Source organism: Zalophus californianus, chromosome 6 (genome assembly GCF_009762305.2).
Source record: "Zalophus californianus isolate mZalCal1 chromosome 6, mZalCal1.pri.v2, whole genome shotgun sequence".
NCBI lineage: Eukaryota > Metazoa > Chordata > Mammalia > Carnivora > Otariidae > Zalophus > Zalophus californianus.
This window is the reverse complement of record NC_045600.1, coordinates 2034677-2050026: the sequence shown is the minus strand read 5'-3', so window position 1 is coordinate 2050026 and position 15350 is coordinate 2034677. Positions and strand designations below refer to the sequence as shown.

At 60.7% G+C, this 15350-nt stretch overlaps 2 protein-coding genes across 6 annotated transcripts in view; one reads left to right on the top strand and one right to left on the bottom strand.

Moving 5' to 3' along the window:
* XRCC3 (X-ray repair cross complementing 3) overlaps positions 1-3581 on the bottom strand; it is an 18374-nt gene extending 14793 nt beyond the window's left edge. For 2 of the 4 annotated variants that reach the window (XM_027568928.2, XM_027568926.2), the window contains exon 1: positions 3105-3581. In XM_027568928.2, coding sequence (XP_027424729.1) covers positions 3105-3134 — 30 coding nt within the window. In that variant the 5' untranslated portion in view covers positions 3135-3581. Of the gene's footprint in view, positions 1-2131; positions 2159-3104 lie in introns of those variants that run through there. The other 2 variants (XM_027568925.2, XM_027568927.2) reach the window with 1 other exon arrangement.
* Positions 2516-15350, top strand: ZFYVE21 (zinc finger FYVE-type containing 21). Of its 2 annotated transcripts, XM_027568929.2 has the most exons (8): positions 2516-2709; positions 10569-10619; positions 11023-11191; positions 11736-11811; positions 11895-11986; positions 12560-12613; positions 14408-14550; positions 14724-15350. In XM_027568929.2, exons 1-8 carry the CDS (start codon positions 2572-2574, stop codon positions 14757-14759), a joined length of 759 nt encoding a protein of 252 aa, XP_027424730.1. In that variant the 5' UTR covers positions 2516-2571; the 3' UTR covers positions 14760-15350. The 2 variants fall into 2 exon arrangements, with proteins under 2 accessions (XP_027424730.1, XP_027424731.1); XM_027568930.2 differs by lacking the exon at positions 12560-12613 and having other exon boundaries at positions 14724-15348.

The window sequence follows — 15350 nt, the reverse complement described above, 5'->3', positions numbered from 1 at the left end:
GTGTGTGTCTAGTCCCGGTGGGTGGTGTGTGTGTGTGTGTGTGTGTGTGTGTCTAGTCCCGGTGGGTGGGGTGTGTGTGTGTGTGTGTGTGTGTCTAGTCCCGGTGGGTGGGGTGTGTGTGTGTGTGTGTGTGTGTGTGTGTGTGTGTTAGTCCCGGTGGGTGGGGGGTGTGTGTGTGTGTTAGTCCCGGTGGGTGGGGTGTGTGTGTGTGTGTGTGTGTTAGTTCCGGTGGGTGGGGTGTGTGTGTGTGTGTGTATGTGTGTGTGTGTCTAGTCCCGGTGGGTGGGGTGTGTGTGTGTGTTAGTCCCGGTGGGTGGGGTGTGTGTGTGTGTGTATGTGTGTGTGTCTAGTCCCGGTGGGTGGGGTGTGTGTGTGTGTTAGTCCCGGTGGGTGGGGTGTGTGTGTGTGTGTGTTAGTCCCGGTGGGTGGGGTGTGTGTGTGTGTGTGTGTGTCTAGTCCCGGTGGGTGGGGTGTGTGTGTGTGTGTGTGTGTCTAGTCCCGGTGGGTGGGGTGTGTGTGTGTGTGTGTTAGTCCCGGTGGGTGGTGTGTGTGTGTGTGTGTGTGTGTGTGTGTGTGTGTGTTAGTCCCGGTGGGTGGGGTGTGTGTGTGTGTGTCTAGTCCCGGTGGGTGGGGTGTGTGTGTGTGTGTTAGTCCCGGTGGGTGGGGTGTGTGTGTGTGTGTGTGTGTGTGTGTGTGTTAGTCCCGGTGGGTGGGGGGTGTGTGTGTGTGTTAGTCCCGGTGGGTGGGGTGTGTGTGTGTGTTAGTCCCGGTGGGTGGTGTGTGTGTGTGTGTGTGTGTGTTAGTCCCGGTGGGTGGGGTGTGTGTGTGTGTGTATGTGTGTGTGTGTGTGTCTAGTCCCGGTGGGTGGGGTGTGTGTGTGTGTGTTAGTCCCGGTGGGTGGGGTGTGTGTGTGTGTGTGTGTGTGTGTGTGTGTGTGTGTTAGTCCCAGTGGGTGGGGGGTGTGTGTGTGTGTCTAGTCCCGGTGGGTGGGGGGTGTGTGTGTGTGTTAGTCCCGGTGGGTGGGGTGTGTGTGTGTGTCTAGTCCCGGTGGGTGGGGTGTGTGTGTGTGTGTGTGTGTGTGTGTGTGTGTGTGTTAGTCCCGGTGGGTGGGGTGTGTGTGTGTGTGTTAGTCCCGGTGGGTGGTGTGTGTGTGTCTAGTCCCGGTGGGTGGTGTGTGTGTGTGTGTGTGTGTGTGTCTAGTCCCGGTGGGTGGGGGGTGTGTGTGTGTGTGTGTGTGTGTGTTAGTCCCGGTGGGTGGGGTGTGTGTGTGTGTGTTAGTCCCGGTGGGTGGTGTGTGTGTGTGTGTGTGTGTGTGTGTGTGTGTTAGTCCCGGTGGGTGGGGTGTGTGTGTGTGTGTGTGTGTGTGTGTGTGTCTAGTCCCGGTGGGTGGGGTGTGTGTGTGTGTGTGTGTGTGTGTGTGTGTGTGTGTGTGTTAGTCCCGGTGGGTGGGGTGTGTGTGTGTGTGTTAGTCCCGGTGGGTGGGGGGTGTGTGTGTGTGTCTAGTCCCGGTGGGTGGGGGGTGTGTGTGTGTGTTAGTCCCGGTGGGTGGGGTGTGTGTGTGTGTCTAGTCCCGGTGGGGGCAGCCCACCCACTCTCCAGGGTGGCCATCTATTCCGGGTTGGGGAGCGATGAGCGCCGGGTCGTCCCAGGGCTGCTGGTAGGGAGCTTCTCCCGGTGCCCCGGGTCCGCGGCCCTTCTCAGGACCCTGGCCTCTCTGGGGACCCCTTCCCTTTCCAGGCCCTGCACCACCTTGCCCCATTCTCGCCAGCGACTCCTGCACACCCGGAGGGCCAGCAGACGCACGTGACGACCCAGCGCACCCGCTCTTCCGCGACGCGCCCCGCCTAGACGGCGGCCCACCTGGACGCCCCCCGCCTCAGAACGCCCCTCCGCGCGGCCCCGGTTCACTTTTCACCCCACGGTCCCCAGACTGCCGCCGCCACCCTGACTGGCCCCGCAGCCCGCCGGCCTGCTTGGGTCTCTGCGGGTGGCAGCCCCCAGGACGGGCCTCCGCACCCCGGCTCCCGAGCCGCCAGAGGCCCGCCAGGACCTGGGCTCCGGCTGTCCCCTCCGCCCGCCCGCGGGCGTGGAATATGCGCACGACCCGCGACCCCGCCGAGGCCCAGCTCACCGCGCGCGGACCTCGCGCCGCAGCCCCGCGGCCCACGACTCTCACCGCGCGCGCGCTCCGTTCACCGCCTCGCGCTGCCCCGCCCCTCGCAACCTCCCTTTCCAATGAGAGCCGGACGTCCCGCACCGGATTTGCCAATCAGAGAGGAAGCAGCGCTACGTCGCAGACTAACTGACCAATCCAAAGTCTCAGTCGTCCCCAGGAGACGGGGCGTGCCTGGGCGCGTCCTCACTGCCGATTGGTGACCGACCGCAGGGTGGCCGAGGAGGTGCCCTTGCGCGTACTGAAAAGCGCAGCGATGGGGCGGATCCCGGGCGTCGATTGGTTCGCTCTCCGAGCCGGGCGTGGCGATTGGACGCGGCCCCTGTCATCCACGAGGGCGGGGCGGGGCTCCTGGCAGGACCAGGGTCCGCGAGCCTGGCGAGCGCTGAGGCGGCGTCATGTCCTCCGAGGTGGCCGCGCGCCGCGATGCCAAGAAGCTGGTGCGCTCCCCCAGCGGCCTGCGCATGGTGCCCGAGCACCGCGCCCTTGGCAGCCCCTTCGGCCTGGAGGAGCCTCAGTGGGTCCCGGACAAGGAGGTAGGTCGCCGCCGCCCGCCAGCTTCCCGTCCCCTCCTCCGCGCCCCGCTCGCCCGAGACCCCCGGCACCCTCTCCGCGCTCCGGGACCCCCTTCCGAGCCCGAGGGCCCCCTGTACGCGCCCCGCTCTCCCGAGACCCTTCGTCTGCGCCCCGGCACTCCCGTTAGGGTCCCGGGACCCCGAACCGCTTCGGCTGGCTCCTGCTGCCCTTCCGGGGCCCCCCACGGCTACCCTCGGTATCCCGGGCTCCAGTCGCCCGCGCTCCAGCCCTTCCGGGGCCATGGGCACTGGGCCCCCTGCCTGGTTCTTTCTCGGGGCGCCCAGGCCCGCCCACCCCCCGCGCGAAGTGCGCGCCGCACGGGCAGTCCCACCCGCTCGGCCCGGGCTCTGCCCACCTGCGAGGTCATGTGGGAATTCCACTTCATTGGTTGAGCTGCTCAGTGGAGCCCCTGCCCCGTGGGGGGAGCGGCGGAGCGGCCCCCGCGAGGCCTGGGGGGCTCTTGGGTGGTGCGAGCGGAGTGCTGGGTTGGAGCAGGAGGCTCCGGACGGACAGTAAGGAGGGCGTCCTGGTTGGGGAACCGCACCTGCTTGGAGAGGCACGAGCAGCTGTGGCCGGAGGGCTGAGGCTGGGGGAGGCGCGAGCTGTCCCTGTTGGCGGGGTGAGGGCGGCACCTTCTGAAGGCCCTTCTGTGACCATAAGTCAGCAATTCTCAGTTCCCGGAGGCCAAGGGACAGAAGTCCATGCATTCCTGTAAATCAAAACCGTCTGAAAGAAATTAGCAACCCATGATTGTTGAAAGTGCTTTAAGTGACAAGCACCTCCTGTGTCTGATCAGCCACCCTCCCTTCCTCCCTGAGAATCGCTGTTCCGGCCACAGGGTTTCAGCAGAGGAGTGAAATCAGGTGTGTGGTGTGGGAGGAGGGCAAGCGCCCAGAAGCTGGGCAGGGGCCGTGTGCAGGGCGGCGGGGAGGAGGGGCCAGCCTGGAGGTCAGCGGCCAAGCCGTGGGCCTCCCCGGCCTGGGCCCCTTGTGGCCCCGTGTGATCTCTTTCCTGCAGCTTTACCCTTGGTGCTCCTACTCTGAACAGCATGTACCTTTGCTCTCAGGGCCTCCTTGGTTAGTGCTGTGGAAAGATAAAAGTATCGTGGCTCTCGTTGTCATGCGTTTGTTCGTGTCATAGAGTCCCTTACAGGCCTGTTGAGGAGCCTGGCGCAAGTTACGGCGGTCAGAGAAGTCAGAGTCGCACCGCTCGAGGTGGAGACAGGCAGGTGACCCACTCTCCTCCGCAGTGGGGGAGGGGCGGCCGTGACCCGCTGGCGGCCCTGACTCTGCACCTGTGGGCACATCATGTGTGGCCAGATCACCGGGTGGTCGCCCATGTGTCACAGAGGTGCGGGAGTGGGGGGCAGCATTTTTCCATCATGGCCCCTGCTGACCAGGAAGCAATGAGAGGGGTCTGGAACTCTCGCGGAGTGCTGGTGCAGCTGGGTGGAAATGCTGGTGTCTGGGAGGCGTCCCTCCTTCAGCAGGAGATTCATTCCCAAGCTGAAAGGGTGGCGGGCGTCGCTCCAGAGCGTCCCCGTTCGGCAGGATTCACACTCGCAATCGAAGAGCCAGGCCAGGCCCTGGAGGCCTTCCAGTGGCTGTGGGGGAGGGGAGCGCTGCAGGGGACTCTCTAGTGGGGCATGGTCCCAGAGTCCACAACGTAACCGGGAGTGTTCTGGAGGAAGAGAAACTTGGCAGGGGGCGGTGTGGGCTAGGAGCCTCCGGCAGCCCCGGGGAAGGCTGCCGTGGCAGCTCCTCGGCCACTAGCCTGGCGCCTGGCACTGCCGCGGAAGGGACGCCCCCTGCTGCGCGCTGCCCGCCGCGCTTCTGGGACACGGGGACCTTTGTGTGCCGGGGAGAAGCAAGCGTGCGATGCCGGCGGTGAGAAACAGGTTTGTTTATTCGTGGTGGTTCGGAATGGGGGAGGGGAATCAGAATTGGATAGACGTGGCAGGAGGGTGTCCCGTAGACCCTCCGCTTCCACCCACTTCTTGCTGTCTGCCAGTGTCATTGACGTGTTTGTGGGTGGTCCTCCTAGTGTCATCGTGACTCTCTTTCCTACTGGGTCACCCTGAGGCCAGCCCATTCCACATCTGTTGTGTACTTACCGGCTGCCTGCCCCTGTGCCAGGTGGTTAACTTGGGCCTGCAGGGACATCCCTTAAAAGTGTTGAAAATGTGGGTGGGGAGGGGGAGTGTGTGTACGCATGCATGCACGGAGAGATGGTCTGTCGCCCTCCGCTTCCCAGAGGGGTTCCTGCGGCATAACAGTCGCTAAACACTGAGGAGTAGCAGTCTGCTCCCTCGGGGCTTGTGGGACGTGGGGCAAGTTCGCAGGAGGCCTGGCCGTTGCGTCCGGGTTGTGTGAGTGATGGTGGAGAGTGGGCTTGCGGTGGGCTCACTGGGCATGGGGCTAGAGGGACTTGGCACAAGTAGATGGAGACACTGAGTTTTACCCTTAAAAACTCTGCACCGTGCACTCCCCCTTCCCGTCTTCACGGGGCGTAACCAATGATGATGGCGCTTGGCACTTTGACACTTGGGTACACTCTAGCCACAGAATTGGGGAGGAGAGAACAAGTGTGTCGAAGAAACAAACCCTGAGTCAGGAGAGATCATATTGGATGGGGTCACTGCCCGCCGGGGAAGGAGCCGTGGCTGCAGGAGGGAGACCGTGGGGTCCGCCAGGGTCTCTGAGGCCAGGCGGGGACAGGCTTGCTTTATGGGGGGAGGGACCCCGGCTGGACGAGGGTCGGGTGGGAGGGGGAAGGCGCTGGTGCAGGCAGCGGCCTGCTTGGAGGCGTGGGTCCTGTGACCTGACGTCAGGGGCCGCACGACCCTGGGTCTGCCTGTCTCAGGCTGAGGGTGGGCCGTCATCTATGGGCCTGAAGGATGGACCAAGTGAGGTTAATGGGCATTCTGTTCCCATCCATGAGCCCAGACAAACAGGTCAGCCAGTCAAGAACAGGGTGAAGAATGGAATGAATTTGGGGTCCGTGTCCAGCCTTGTCACGGGTGATTGGGGGCAACTGAGTCATCTAAGTCACATGGCAAGGGGTTCTCAGCAGGAACTTTCCCAGCACAGTCAAGGTGGTGGTGGGGACCCACACTTGCTCTGCGGGACCCCAGGGGGCACCCTGCCTCCCACCCCCCAGGACCCCTCTGCTGTTGGCTCACGGAAATGCCACAGTGGAGGGCCGCTGAACGTGGGCCGTGGCAGCGCCTCTTCCCGGGGCGCACTTCTATCCCTAGGCTCTGTGTCTTTTTCAGGAACCAGTGGCACCGGGGGTCTGGGTAGGGGACACAGACGGGCGCTGTCCCGCGGGGGCGTGCCCGTCTCCTGTGACGCCCGCCGTTTCGCCTCTTCAGCCACATCATCTTGTTCCTTGCACCATCACAGGGTCTCCCCCCCACTCCCTTGAGCAGAGTTTTTAACAGTTTACTGGTTCCTTCGTTAATTAAGCAGTTAAATCTTTGAACAGGTCAGTTTGTTTTAGGAATTAAGTTTTTACTTTTTAAAAGGGATTATTTTTTTTAATTAAAGATTTTATTTTTTAAGCAACGTCTGCACCCAGCATGGGGCTCGAACCCATGACCCCAAGATCAAGATTGCACGTTCTTCCTGCTGAGCCAGCTAGGCGCTCCTAGAAGGGATTATCTTTCGATAAAGATACATTAATACAAATACTTTTAAATTTTATTTTCAGGATGTTTGCACCTGAGGAACTTAAGACACGGTGGCATGTGAGGATCTGAGGGGTCTGGTGCCAGCCAGCCAGGGAGCACCGCCGGCAGCGCTGCGGGGGGGGGGGCGGTGACATGGGGCGTGGAGCGCGGGGGTCCCCCAGCCCCCAGGGAGGGGGCACAGTGCTCCTCAAGCTTTTCTTTTACAGTAACCTTTTTTGACCTTCCTTTAAACACTTCAAACTCTGTATTTTCTGTTTTGATGTTGAGGGGAGACCCTCTGTCAGCTATCCGCTGGGGCTGGTTCTGGAGTTGCCCCGGGCACCTTTGGGGGTTCCTTGTGTGAGGGTCGGGCAGCGGTCAGCAGACCTCTCTCGGCTGCGGGTTGGGGGAGCCTGGAGTTCCTGAGGCGCTTCTGTTCTGTGGCCCTGGGCCGGTCTCAGCTCCTGCATCCGCTGTGGGGTTACTGAACCAGCCAGGAGTCGGAGGCCAGGGGAGCGTGTGTGGGGCTGCCGCCCTGTCCTCCGCGGTGCCCAGCGCACCCTCCAGAGGCCACCCCTTGCCACCAGCTTCCTCCATCCCGTCCGCTGGGCGAGAGGCCCGTGAAGTGAGCGCGGGGCCCCGAGAGGCTAGGCTGGAGCCTCCTGTTCTCAAGGAGTCCGTCCCCGGGGGACCCCAGGGGGCGGCCTCTGTCTGATAGGTCCGTGGGCACCACATGCGGGACCCTCCCTCACAGAGTTCCCCGAGGTCCTTCGGGGGGGCCTGCCCTGACTCCGTTGGCCCTGGAGATCCTGCATGTTGGAGCCTCAACCCCCTCCCGCCCTGGCGGGGACCACACGGCCTGGGCGTGCGGGGGTCTCAGGCATAGGGTGTGGGTCGCGGGCCGCACCGGGGTCTGGGCTGTGGGGCCTTGTCTGTGGCCCCGGGCCTTTGCGAGTCATTCAGTCTAGTCCCAGAGTCACAGCTGCGGGCCCGGCCATGCCCGTCGTGTTTGTTTGCTCTGGGGACAGTTTCTCAGGCATCTGTTCTTTGGCCATACTTTTACTTTAGTCTCTTTGTCTCTTGCTTTATTTCATTCTCTTTAAATTGCTGTTGATAATTTTAAAAGTGTCTTTTCTGTTACATGATCAGCAGATTACCTTGTTTAAAAATCTGTCAGTTTTCTGAATCCCCTCATTGGTTATTTATTTATTTATTTTTTAAGATTTTATTTATTTGAGAGAGAGAGAATGAGAGAGAGCACGAGAGGGAAGAGGGTCAGAGGGAGAAGCAGACTCCCCGCCGAGCAGGGAGCCCGATGTGGGACTCGATCCTGGGACTCCAGGATCATGACCTGAGCTGAAGGCAGTCGCTTAACCAACTGAGCCACCCAGGCGCCCACCTCATCCGTTATTTAGAGTAATAAATGTCTATGTCACTTACATTGTTAAGGGAGCACGTTTTAAATTCTGGATGTGGTCTTATGTTTAAAAGTCGGTCTTCCGGGGCGCCTGGGTGGCTCAGTCGTTAAGCGTCTGCCTTCAGCTCCGGTCTTCCATCCAAATGGCCAACAGACACATGAAAAGGTGCTCAGCATCACTTGGCATCAGGGAAATCCAAATCAAAACCTCAATGAGATACCACCTCACACCCGTCAGAATGGCTAAAATTAACAAGTCAAGAAATGACAGATGTTGGCGGGGATGCGGAGAAAGGGGAACCCTCCTACACTGTTGGTGGGAATGCAAGCTGGTGCAGCCGCTCTGGAAAACAGTGTGGAGGTTCCTCAAACAGTTGAAAATAGAGCTACCATACGATCCAGCAATTGCACCACTGGGTATTTACCCCAAAGATACAAATGTAGGGATCCGAAGGGGTACGTGCACCCCAATGTTTATAGCAGCAATGTCCACAATAGCCAAACTGTGGAAAGAGCCAAGATGTCCATCGACAGATGAATGGATAAAGAAGTTGTGAGTCTCTCTCTCTCTCTCTCTCTCTCGAATATTATTCAGCCATCAAAAATGAAATCTTGCCATTTGCAACGACATGGATGGAACTAGAGGGTATTATGCTGAGTGAAAGAAGTCAGTCAGTAAAAGATAATTATCATATGATCTCACTGATACGAGGAATTTGAGAAACAAGACAGAGGATCATAGGGGAAGGGGGGAAAACGAAACAAGATGAAACCAGAGAGGGAGACAAACCATAAGAGACTCTTAATCTCAGGAAACAAACTGAGGGTTGCTGGAGTGGTGGGGGGTGGGAGGGACGGGGTGGCTGGGTGATAGACATTGGGGAGGGTATGTGCTATGGCGAGCGCTGTGAATTGTGCAAGACTGTTGAATCACAGACCTGTACCCCTGAAACATAATACATTATATGTTAATTAAAAAAAAAAAAAAAGTTGGTCTTCAACTTGCCCAAACACCACAGCCTCACGGTAGGCAAGAGACATGAGACCGTCTTTGTTGGTGGAGAGGGAGAGGGGGCGCGGGAGGGGCAGCAGGCCGGCTTTCCCGTTTGCACTGGCCTCACCCTGGATGGAGGCTTTTTCTGGTGGAGTCCGTGGCTGGCATTGCTGGGGGTCACACACAGCCTGGGGCCCTGCCACGGTGCAGAGGCCTGAGTGCCAAACACAAGCAGCGTTCCAGAACTCACAGAAGGGAGAGGCAGTGGCAGGGGGTGGGCGGAAGCAGCAAGGGCGCACTGAGCAGCCAGCTCACACTCGCAGCCACTGGGGGACTCTATAGATGGTTCTGGAAGGCCAGGGTGGGCCAAGACCTGTGTCCCAGTCCAGAAAGCAGCTTACGAGCAAAGAGGAAGCAAGAAAATGTGAGCCACGGGATCTCGGAAAGCTTAGACACCACTCCCAGTGCCAGGGCTGTGGCCGCAGGGTGGTGTCTGGAAAGCCCCTCCAGCGGGGAAGGACGGGCCCAGGCCTCCCCCAGGAGCATCTGCACGGTGCCGGCACCACTGGACTCTGCTTTGGACCAACACAAACTAGTGGGCACGTGGCACCTAACTCGAATCCCTCAGCTCCCCGCTTGCCCAACTCGTGGAGCCGCCTTGGGGGAGGCCGAGGCCCAGAAGGATGCAGAGAGCAGGGGGAGATGGGCGGCACGGGCTGGCCAGTGCCCCAGCTGACCAGAGTGAAGGAGGTCGGTGGGGGTGAGGGGAGGCCCCGCTGGGCAGGACTGGCTGTCCCCCGAACCAGGTCCCAATCAGAAGCCCTCCTCCCTGCCTCGGGGTGGGGGGGGTTGTGGGGGGGCAGTTTCCCTGTTGCCGAGTTGGGCTAAAGCTCCATTTGGGTCCAGGAGCAGCTTTCCCACCGTGGGAAGCTGAGCTGCGTCAGTGCTGGGACAGCCCTTCGGTGCTTCTGGCAAAATCTGAACCGATTCTTGTCTTGTGTTAGCTTAGAGGTCTGAACTCGTCCCTCGTCCTCAGTGCCTGAAGCAGGGCCACTCGCAGGGCTGTCTGTTCTGAGAGCACTTGGGGGACAGAGGCCTCCCCTTGATGCCCAGCGCCCTAGTCCCTGTGCACTTCTGGGGTGCCCATCCCTGTGAGGCCAGCCGCCTGCGCCTGGCCGCTGCCCTTCCCTCTGGTTCCTTACTCTGAGGAGCATTCGAGAGCATTTCCGGGCCTGGCAGTGTCCTGTGTGTGGGCCGTTGCCGGCCGGGCCTCCCCCCACTTAGCCGCCTTGCCTCGCTTTCCTTGATGTGTACAGCAGGGTGCTCCTGGCCTGGCCTGCGGCAGGTGAATTCCTGCTGTGCAGTGTCGTGCTCCTTCCATGACTTGGATCCTTGCTTCCAGCACTAGGACAGCCCCAGTGTGGCCGTTCGGGCTCTGACCCCTGGCCCGAGTGTGCCCCAGGGTCCCTGACATGCCATCTGAGCCATTCCTTGCTTGTGGCTGCTCAGGCTTGGACATCACCTGTGGCCTTGGTGGCCCCCCCCACCCCGACCCCCACGGCATGGGGCTGGGGAGGGCCACCCAGCCTGTGGGCCTCACGAACTGGTGGCCGAGACCACTGCCCTGTCTCTGGCCCGTTGAAGGCCACCCGGGCGTCTGGGCTGGGAGGGGCGGGAGGGGCGCTGTCCCAGCTGCGCTCAGAGCTGGGTCCTGATACTTGGTTGTCTTCCGTCCTAGTGCCCGAGATGTATGCAGTGTGATGCCAAGTTTGACTTTCTCACCAGAAAGGTGAGCTAAGGCCATCGGGTGGGGGGCCCAGGCCAGCATCGAGCCCCTTCTGGGGTGGGGGTGTGTGCACCTTGTTTGTCCTGACGTCCGCCTGAGGAGAGCAGACTGGTGACTCGGCCCTGGGGTCCGAGTGAGGCTTGCACACCCGTGTGACCGTGCCAGGCGCTGCCACACACGTGGGTCTTGCCCTCCGAGGAGGGGGGGGTGGCCTGGCGGGTGGGCAGCAGGACGTAGAGCCCAGTGGCCCGCAGGAGGTGGGGCAGCAGAGCGGCCCGCCGTGTGTGCAGCCGTCGGGGCGACCTCATCCCTCTGATGGCAAAGACCCTTGCGGGGCCAGTGTCCGGCGATGGGGGGGCGGGGGCGCCCGTCCTCTGTCCCCTCACTACCGCCCCTGCATCTGCAGCACCACTGTCGCAGGTGTGGGAAGTGCTTCTGTGACAAGTGCTGTGGCCAGAAGGTGCCGCTGCGGCGCATGTGCTTCGTGGACCCTGTGCGGCAGTGCGCCGAGTGCGCGCTCGTGTCCCACAAGGAGGCCGAGTTCTACGACAAGCAGCTCAAAGTGCTCCTGAGTGGTAAGCCTGGGCCGCCTGGGCACCACTGGCCCGCGAGAGCTCTGTCCCCACCTCTCCGGCTCCCTGTCCAAGTAGCGATGGAGCTGCTTCCGTGGGCGGGCGAAGGGTCTGCCTCCCCAGGGGCTCCAAGCCCGAGCCCCCTCCTCCCCGGGGCCCTGCTGTGCGGCTCTGCTGGGGCAGCTTGCGGGCCTTCTCCCCTGTTCTGGTCTTGCCCTGGCTGCTTCTGGAGCCTGTGGGTGGAGGGCTCTGTGCTCTTGGGTCGGGGCCTTGGGATGGAGCCCCCAGGGCCTTTCAGGGAAGGATGGAAGGTCCTAGAGCTTTCAGAGTGCACAGAGCCTCTCCCGACTGCGGCGCCTTCTGCTCTTCCTCCGTCACGGCCTTGCCGCCCCATTGGGTGGACCCGCGGGCGCAGCCACGGCCCTGATCTTGCTTGGATTCACTTCGTCCTGGGGGCGCGTCCCCCTGGGAGCTGGCCTCGCCTGGCCAGGGAGGGTGAGGCGTGAGTGGGGCTGCTGTGTTCTCATGTCTGTTCTTCTATCCGCAGGAGCCACCTTCCTCGTAACTTTTGGAGACGCCGAGAAACCAGAAGCAATGGTTTGCCGTCTCTCCAACAACCAGAGGTAAGAGGCAGAGTGCTGCCCGGCACGGACAGCTTTGTCATTTTGACCCTGGGGTGATGTGGTGTGGCTGCTGTGTTCCCTAGGTACTTGCTTCTGGAAGGGGACAGCCGCTACGAGATTGAAATCGCACGCATTTCCACCGTGCAGATCCTCACGGAAGGCTTCCCCCCCGGGGGTAAGTGCAGCAGGAGGTTTGGTGCGAGTGGTGGGGGCGGGCTTCTGGAGAGGACGCCGTGGCCTGCAGGATGGGGTCTCGGGTCTCTGAGGGGCCTGCCCGTTGTCCTTTCGGGCTTGTGTTTAGTTAAGTGTCTTCAGAAACCTGCCAGGTGAAGGGGCTGAATGTGTCCAACGATGAAGAATTTGCCCGAATGTGCCACAGAAAGGCTCTTCTGTCCTATTATTGTTGGCCTCACACTGAGGATAAAGCTCCCAGTGCAGTTGGCATCACCCCTGTGCTCAGAGGCTCTGAGTGGTGGCTCACTGGGAACCAGCCCTTCTGCTCCTGTCAGGTTTCTGTGGAAACGAGATCCCCTTATGTTTCCTTGGTGAACTTCCCGAGCATTTCCCCCTGGATCTTTCCACCTCGGCTTCTCTGCTTTAGTAGCTGTCTTTCCGTGGAAGTAGAGTCTGTGTTCCGTGTGGTGCAGAGTGTGCTGAAAAAAGTCCATGTGACTGATTCCTTTGTGCTTTGTTTTCTGATTGGCTCTTGGTTGTTCTTCTCTCCTGCCTGCCTACCTTCTTGACGTAGAAAAAGACATTCACACTTACACCAGCCTCCTGGGGAGCCAGCCCGTCTCTGAAGGTCAGCCACACGCTATGCACCGCCCTCTCCTGCCTGCCGCGCCGCGGCTGGGAAGTAGTCACTTGTTCGGTTGATTTGAAAGAGGTTGGGCCTAACATGTGGGTATAAGAAGCATGACCGGAAGTATCCTGGCAGCAGAAGTGTAGTTTATCCACTCCGTTTCTCAATGCCAAGGGGGGCAGCTTTACCCAGTGTTTCAGAGCTGTGCGTCAGCATTTGCCGGCCCCGAGCTGGCCGAGTCCGGGGGCAGCGGGGTGCTGTGGGCGGCTGCCCTCTAGGACTTCCCTGTGCCTTCACAGCCAGGCTCACTCTGCTCCTCCGGGAGCCTTGGCCAGCTCTGCGCTTCCGTCTGAGTCCCCGGAGGGGGAGTGTTCCCCTGCCTCTGTGCCCCAAGCACAGGGTGTGCACGTTGGCAACACACCAGTTGCCTGTGGCAGGTGGGAGTCGAAGACACCAAGGTACAAAGGGCAGGGCGTGGAGAAGCCGGGGGTCAGCCTGGGTGCCCCTCTGCCTGCCTCCTGTTAGGGAGTTGGGGGGGCGGGACTCAGGAACGCACCTGGTCGGAGCCCCTCCCAGGCCTGGTGAAGCCTCGTCTTCCTTGGCAGGGCCCTGGGGCTTCTGGTGCCGCACACCGCCTTCTGGCAGTTTTTGGGGTGCAGTGACCCCTGCTCTGCCAGAAGTTTTCTAGAACCTTTGGAAGCCCAGAACCCTGTCTTCCTGGGTGTGGTACCGTTCTGAGCAGACGGCAGTCAGAGGTGCTGCCAGGCAGTCGCTGTTGGCTTTGCCGGCTCCCTGGATGCTCACAAAGTGCAGAAGCGGCCAGGGGCAACAGGCTGTGTGCCAATTAAACTCAGAAGAGCAGGGGGTGGGCGGAGCTGTGGTTGGCATGCCCCCTAGTGGGAGTGGGCACTCCTGCAGGGATCTGGTCAGGGACCCACCTGGTGACACGCACAGATGGAACATGGCCTCCCCGGCCTCAGATGGGACAGCACTTTACTGTTGCCATCGTACGGTGGCCAGGCCCTCTCCGCCGTCCGCAGGTGCTGTCCACAGTCCACGGGTCTGGGGGAGAGGCAGGCTCTCAGGTTTGACTCTGAGATCAGTGTCTGATGGAAGGAATCTTCCATGAGGTGGATTCCTGCTCAAAATGGAGTTTTCATCCTCAAGTCACAAAGTAGGAAAGCTGTAGGTGGACTTCACCCTGAGGCTTGGTCTGCGCGGACTTCTCGGACTAGTCGTGACAGAGAGCGCCGGCCTGTTCGTGAGCGGTGGGTTCTTGAGCGGCTGGCCCCGGCCTGAAGAGGGCCGCTCCCCGCCATGGCATGTTTGCAGGCGCTCACGCATGCGGGTGGGGTGTCGGCACGTCTCTGCTGGGCCTTGCTCGCACTCTCCATCCCCAGCGGCGGGATGGCTGCGAGGCCGGAGTGATGGCCTGTGTGCTCCAGGCGGGCCCTGCGCTCTGGCTGCAGGCGGGTGGGATTGGTATGCACGTGGAGCCGGCCGGCCTGGTTGGGTCTTCCTGAGCGCAGGCGTCCCCATGGGGGACTGGGTGTCGCAGCCTTGTTTGTCTCACTTGGCTCAGTGATGTGGTACGGTGTAGCCCGGGCCCTGGAGGGCCAGGCCAGGAGACTTCCTTTCCCACCCTGTGAATTTGGGGTCATCCACCAGAAGGCCTCTGGAGCACAGGCCCCTGCCACCCGGCCTCCGGCACCAGTGTGAGGGGTGGGACGGCGGGTAGAATCCTGGGTGCTTGGGGGTCCCCGTGGGCCTCCTGACCGCGTCTCCCTCCTCCAGGGGGCAACGCACGGGCCACAGGCATGTCCCTGCAGTACGCAGCACCAGGGGCGGAGGGCATGACCCAGCTGAGGCTGACGGCGGGGGAGGATGCAAATGCCAGCAGGAGGCAGTCGACAGCTTGGCTGGCGGCCATGCACAAGGTACCTGGGCTGAGGTGGGCAGGGATGTGTGGGGTGTGGTGGGGGGCCTGGGCCCTTCTGCTTCGCGTGCAGGCCCATCTTTCCCAGAGGAAGCCCTGCCCTCCAGGGAGGGGGTGCCCCTGCCAGCTCCAACCAGGCACAGGACCAAGCACGCCTCTCTGGTCACGTTCTAGGCCACCAAGCTCCTCTACGAGTCACGGGACCAGTAACTCCGTGCAGGACAGACTCTCAACGTGGAACCGCGGAGCCTGCTCTCTGCACGCAGAGGCAACTAACCCTACACGTGCTGGGAAATACAATTCGAGTGTTTGGAGAAACAGAAGTGCTTGCTTATCTAGTGCAATATGCACAGTTTATTAATGCTCTAAACAGCTTCAGGCTTTAGAGTCGGTGTATTACCTTGTTGATACTTAATTGGAGGTGGGAGAGATGGCATTACACTACTGCTAAACTATTTTTAGCATAACTTAAACCATGCTTTTATGGCTGCCCAGGTTTACTAGAAGGTTCTGGCCCCTCAGTGTTCACTCTTGCACCGCGATGACTTGGGCAGCGGTAACGCAGGCCTGCTCTGTGCAGGAGCCTGGCTCTAGGGCGCCACTTTCCCATTTGCCCGAGCCCGTTTATATAGACTGTTCACTTGCTGCATCACTAATTTGGGGCTACGAACAAACCTTTTATACTTCACTAAGGGGGAAGAGCCAGCTTTGCTTTTTGTACTTTTCACTTACTATTTCACTTTATTAAAATAATTGTACAACAATTGTATATAAAGCTTATGATTAAAACCTATTTTGAAA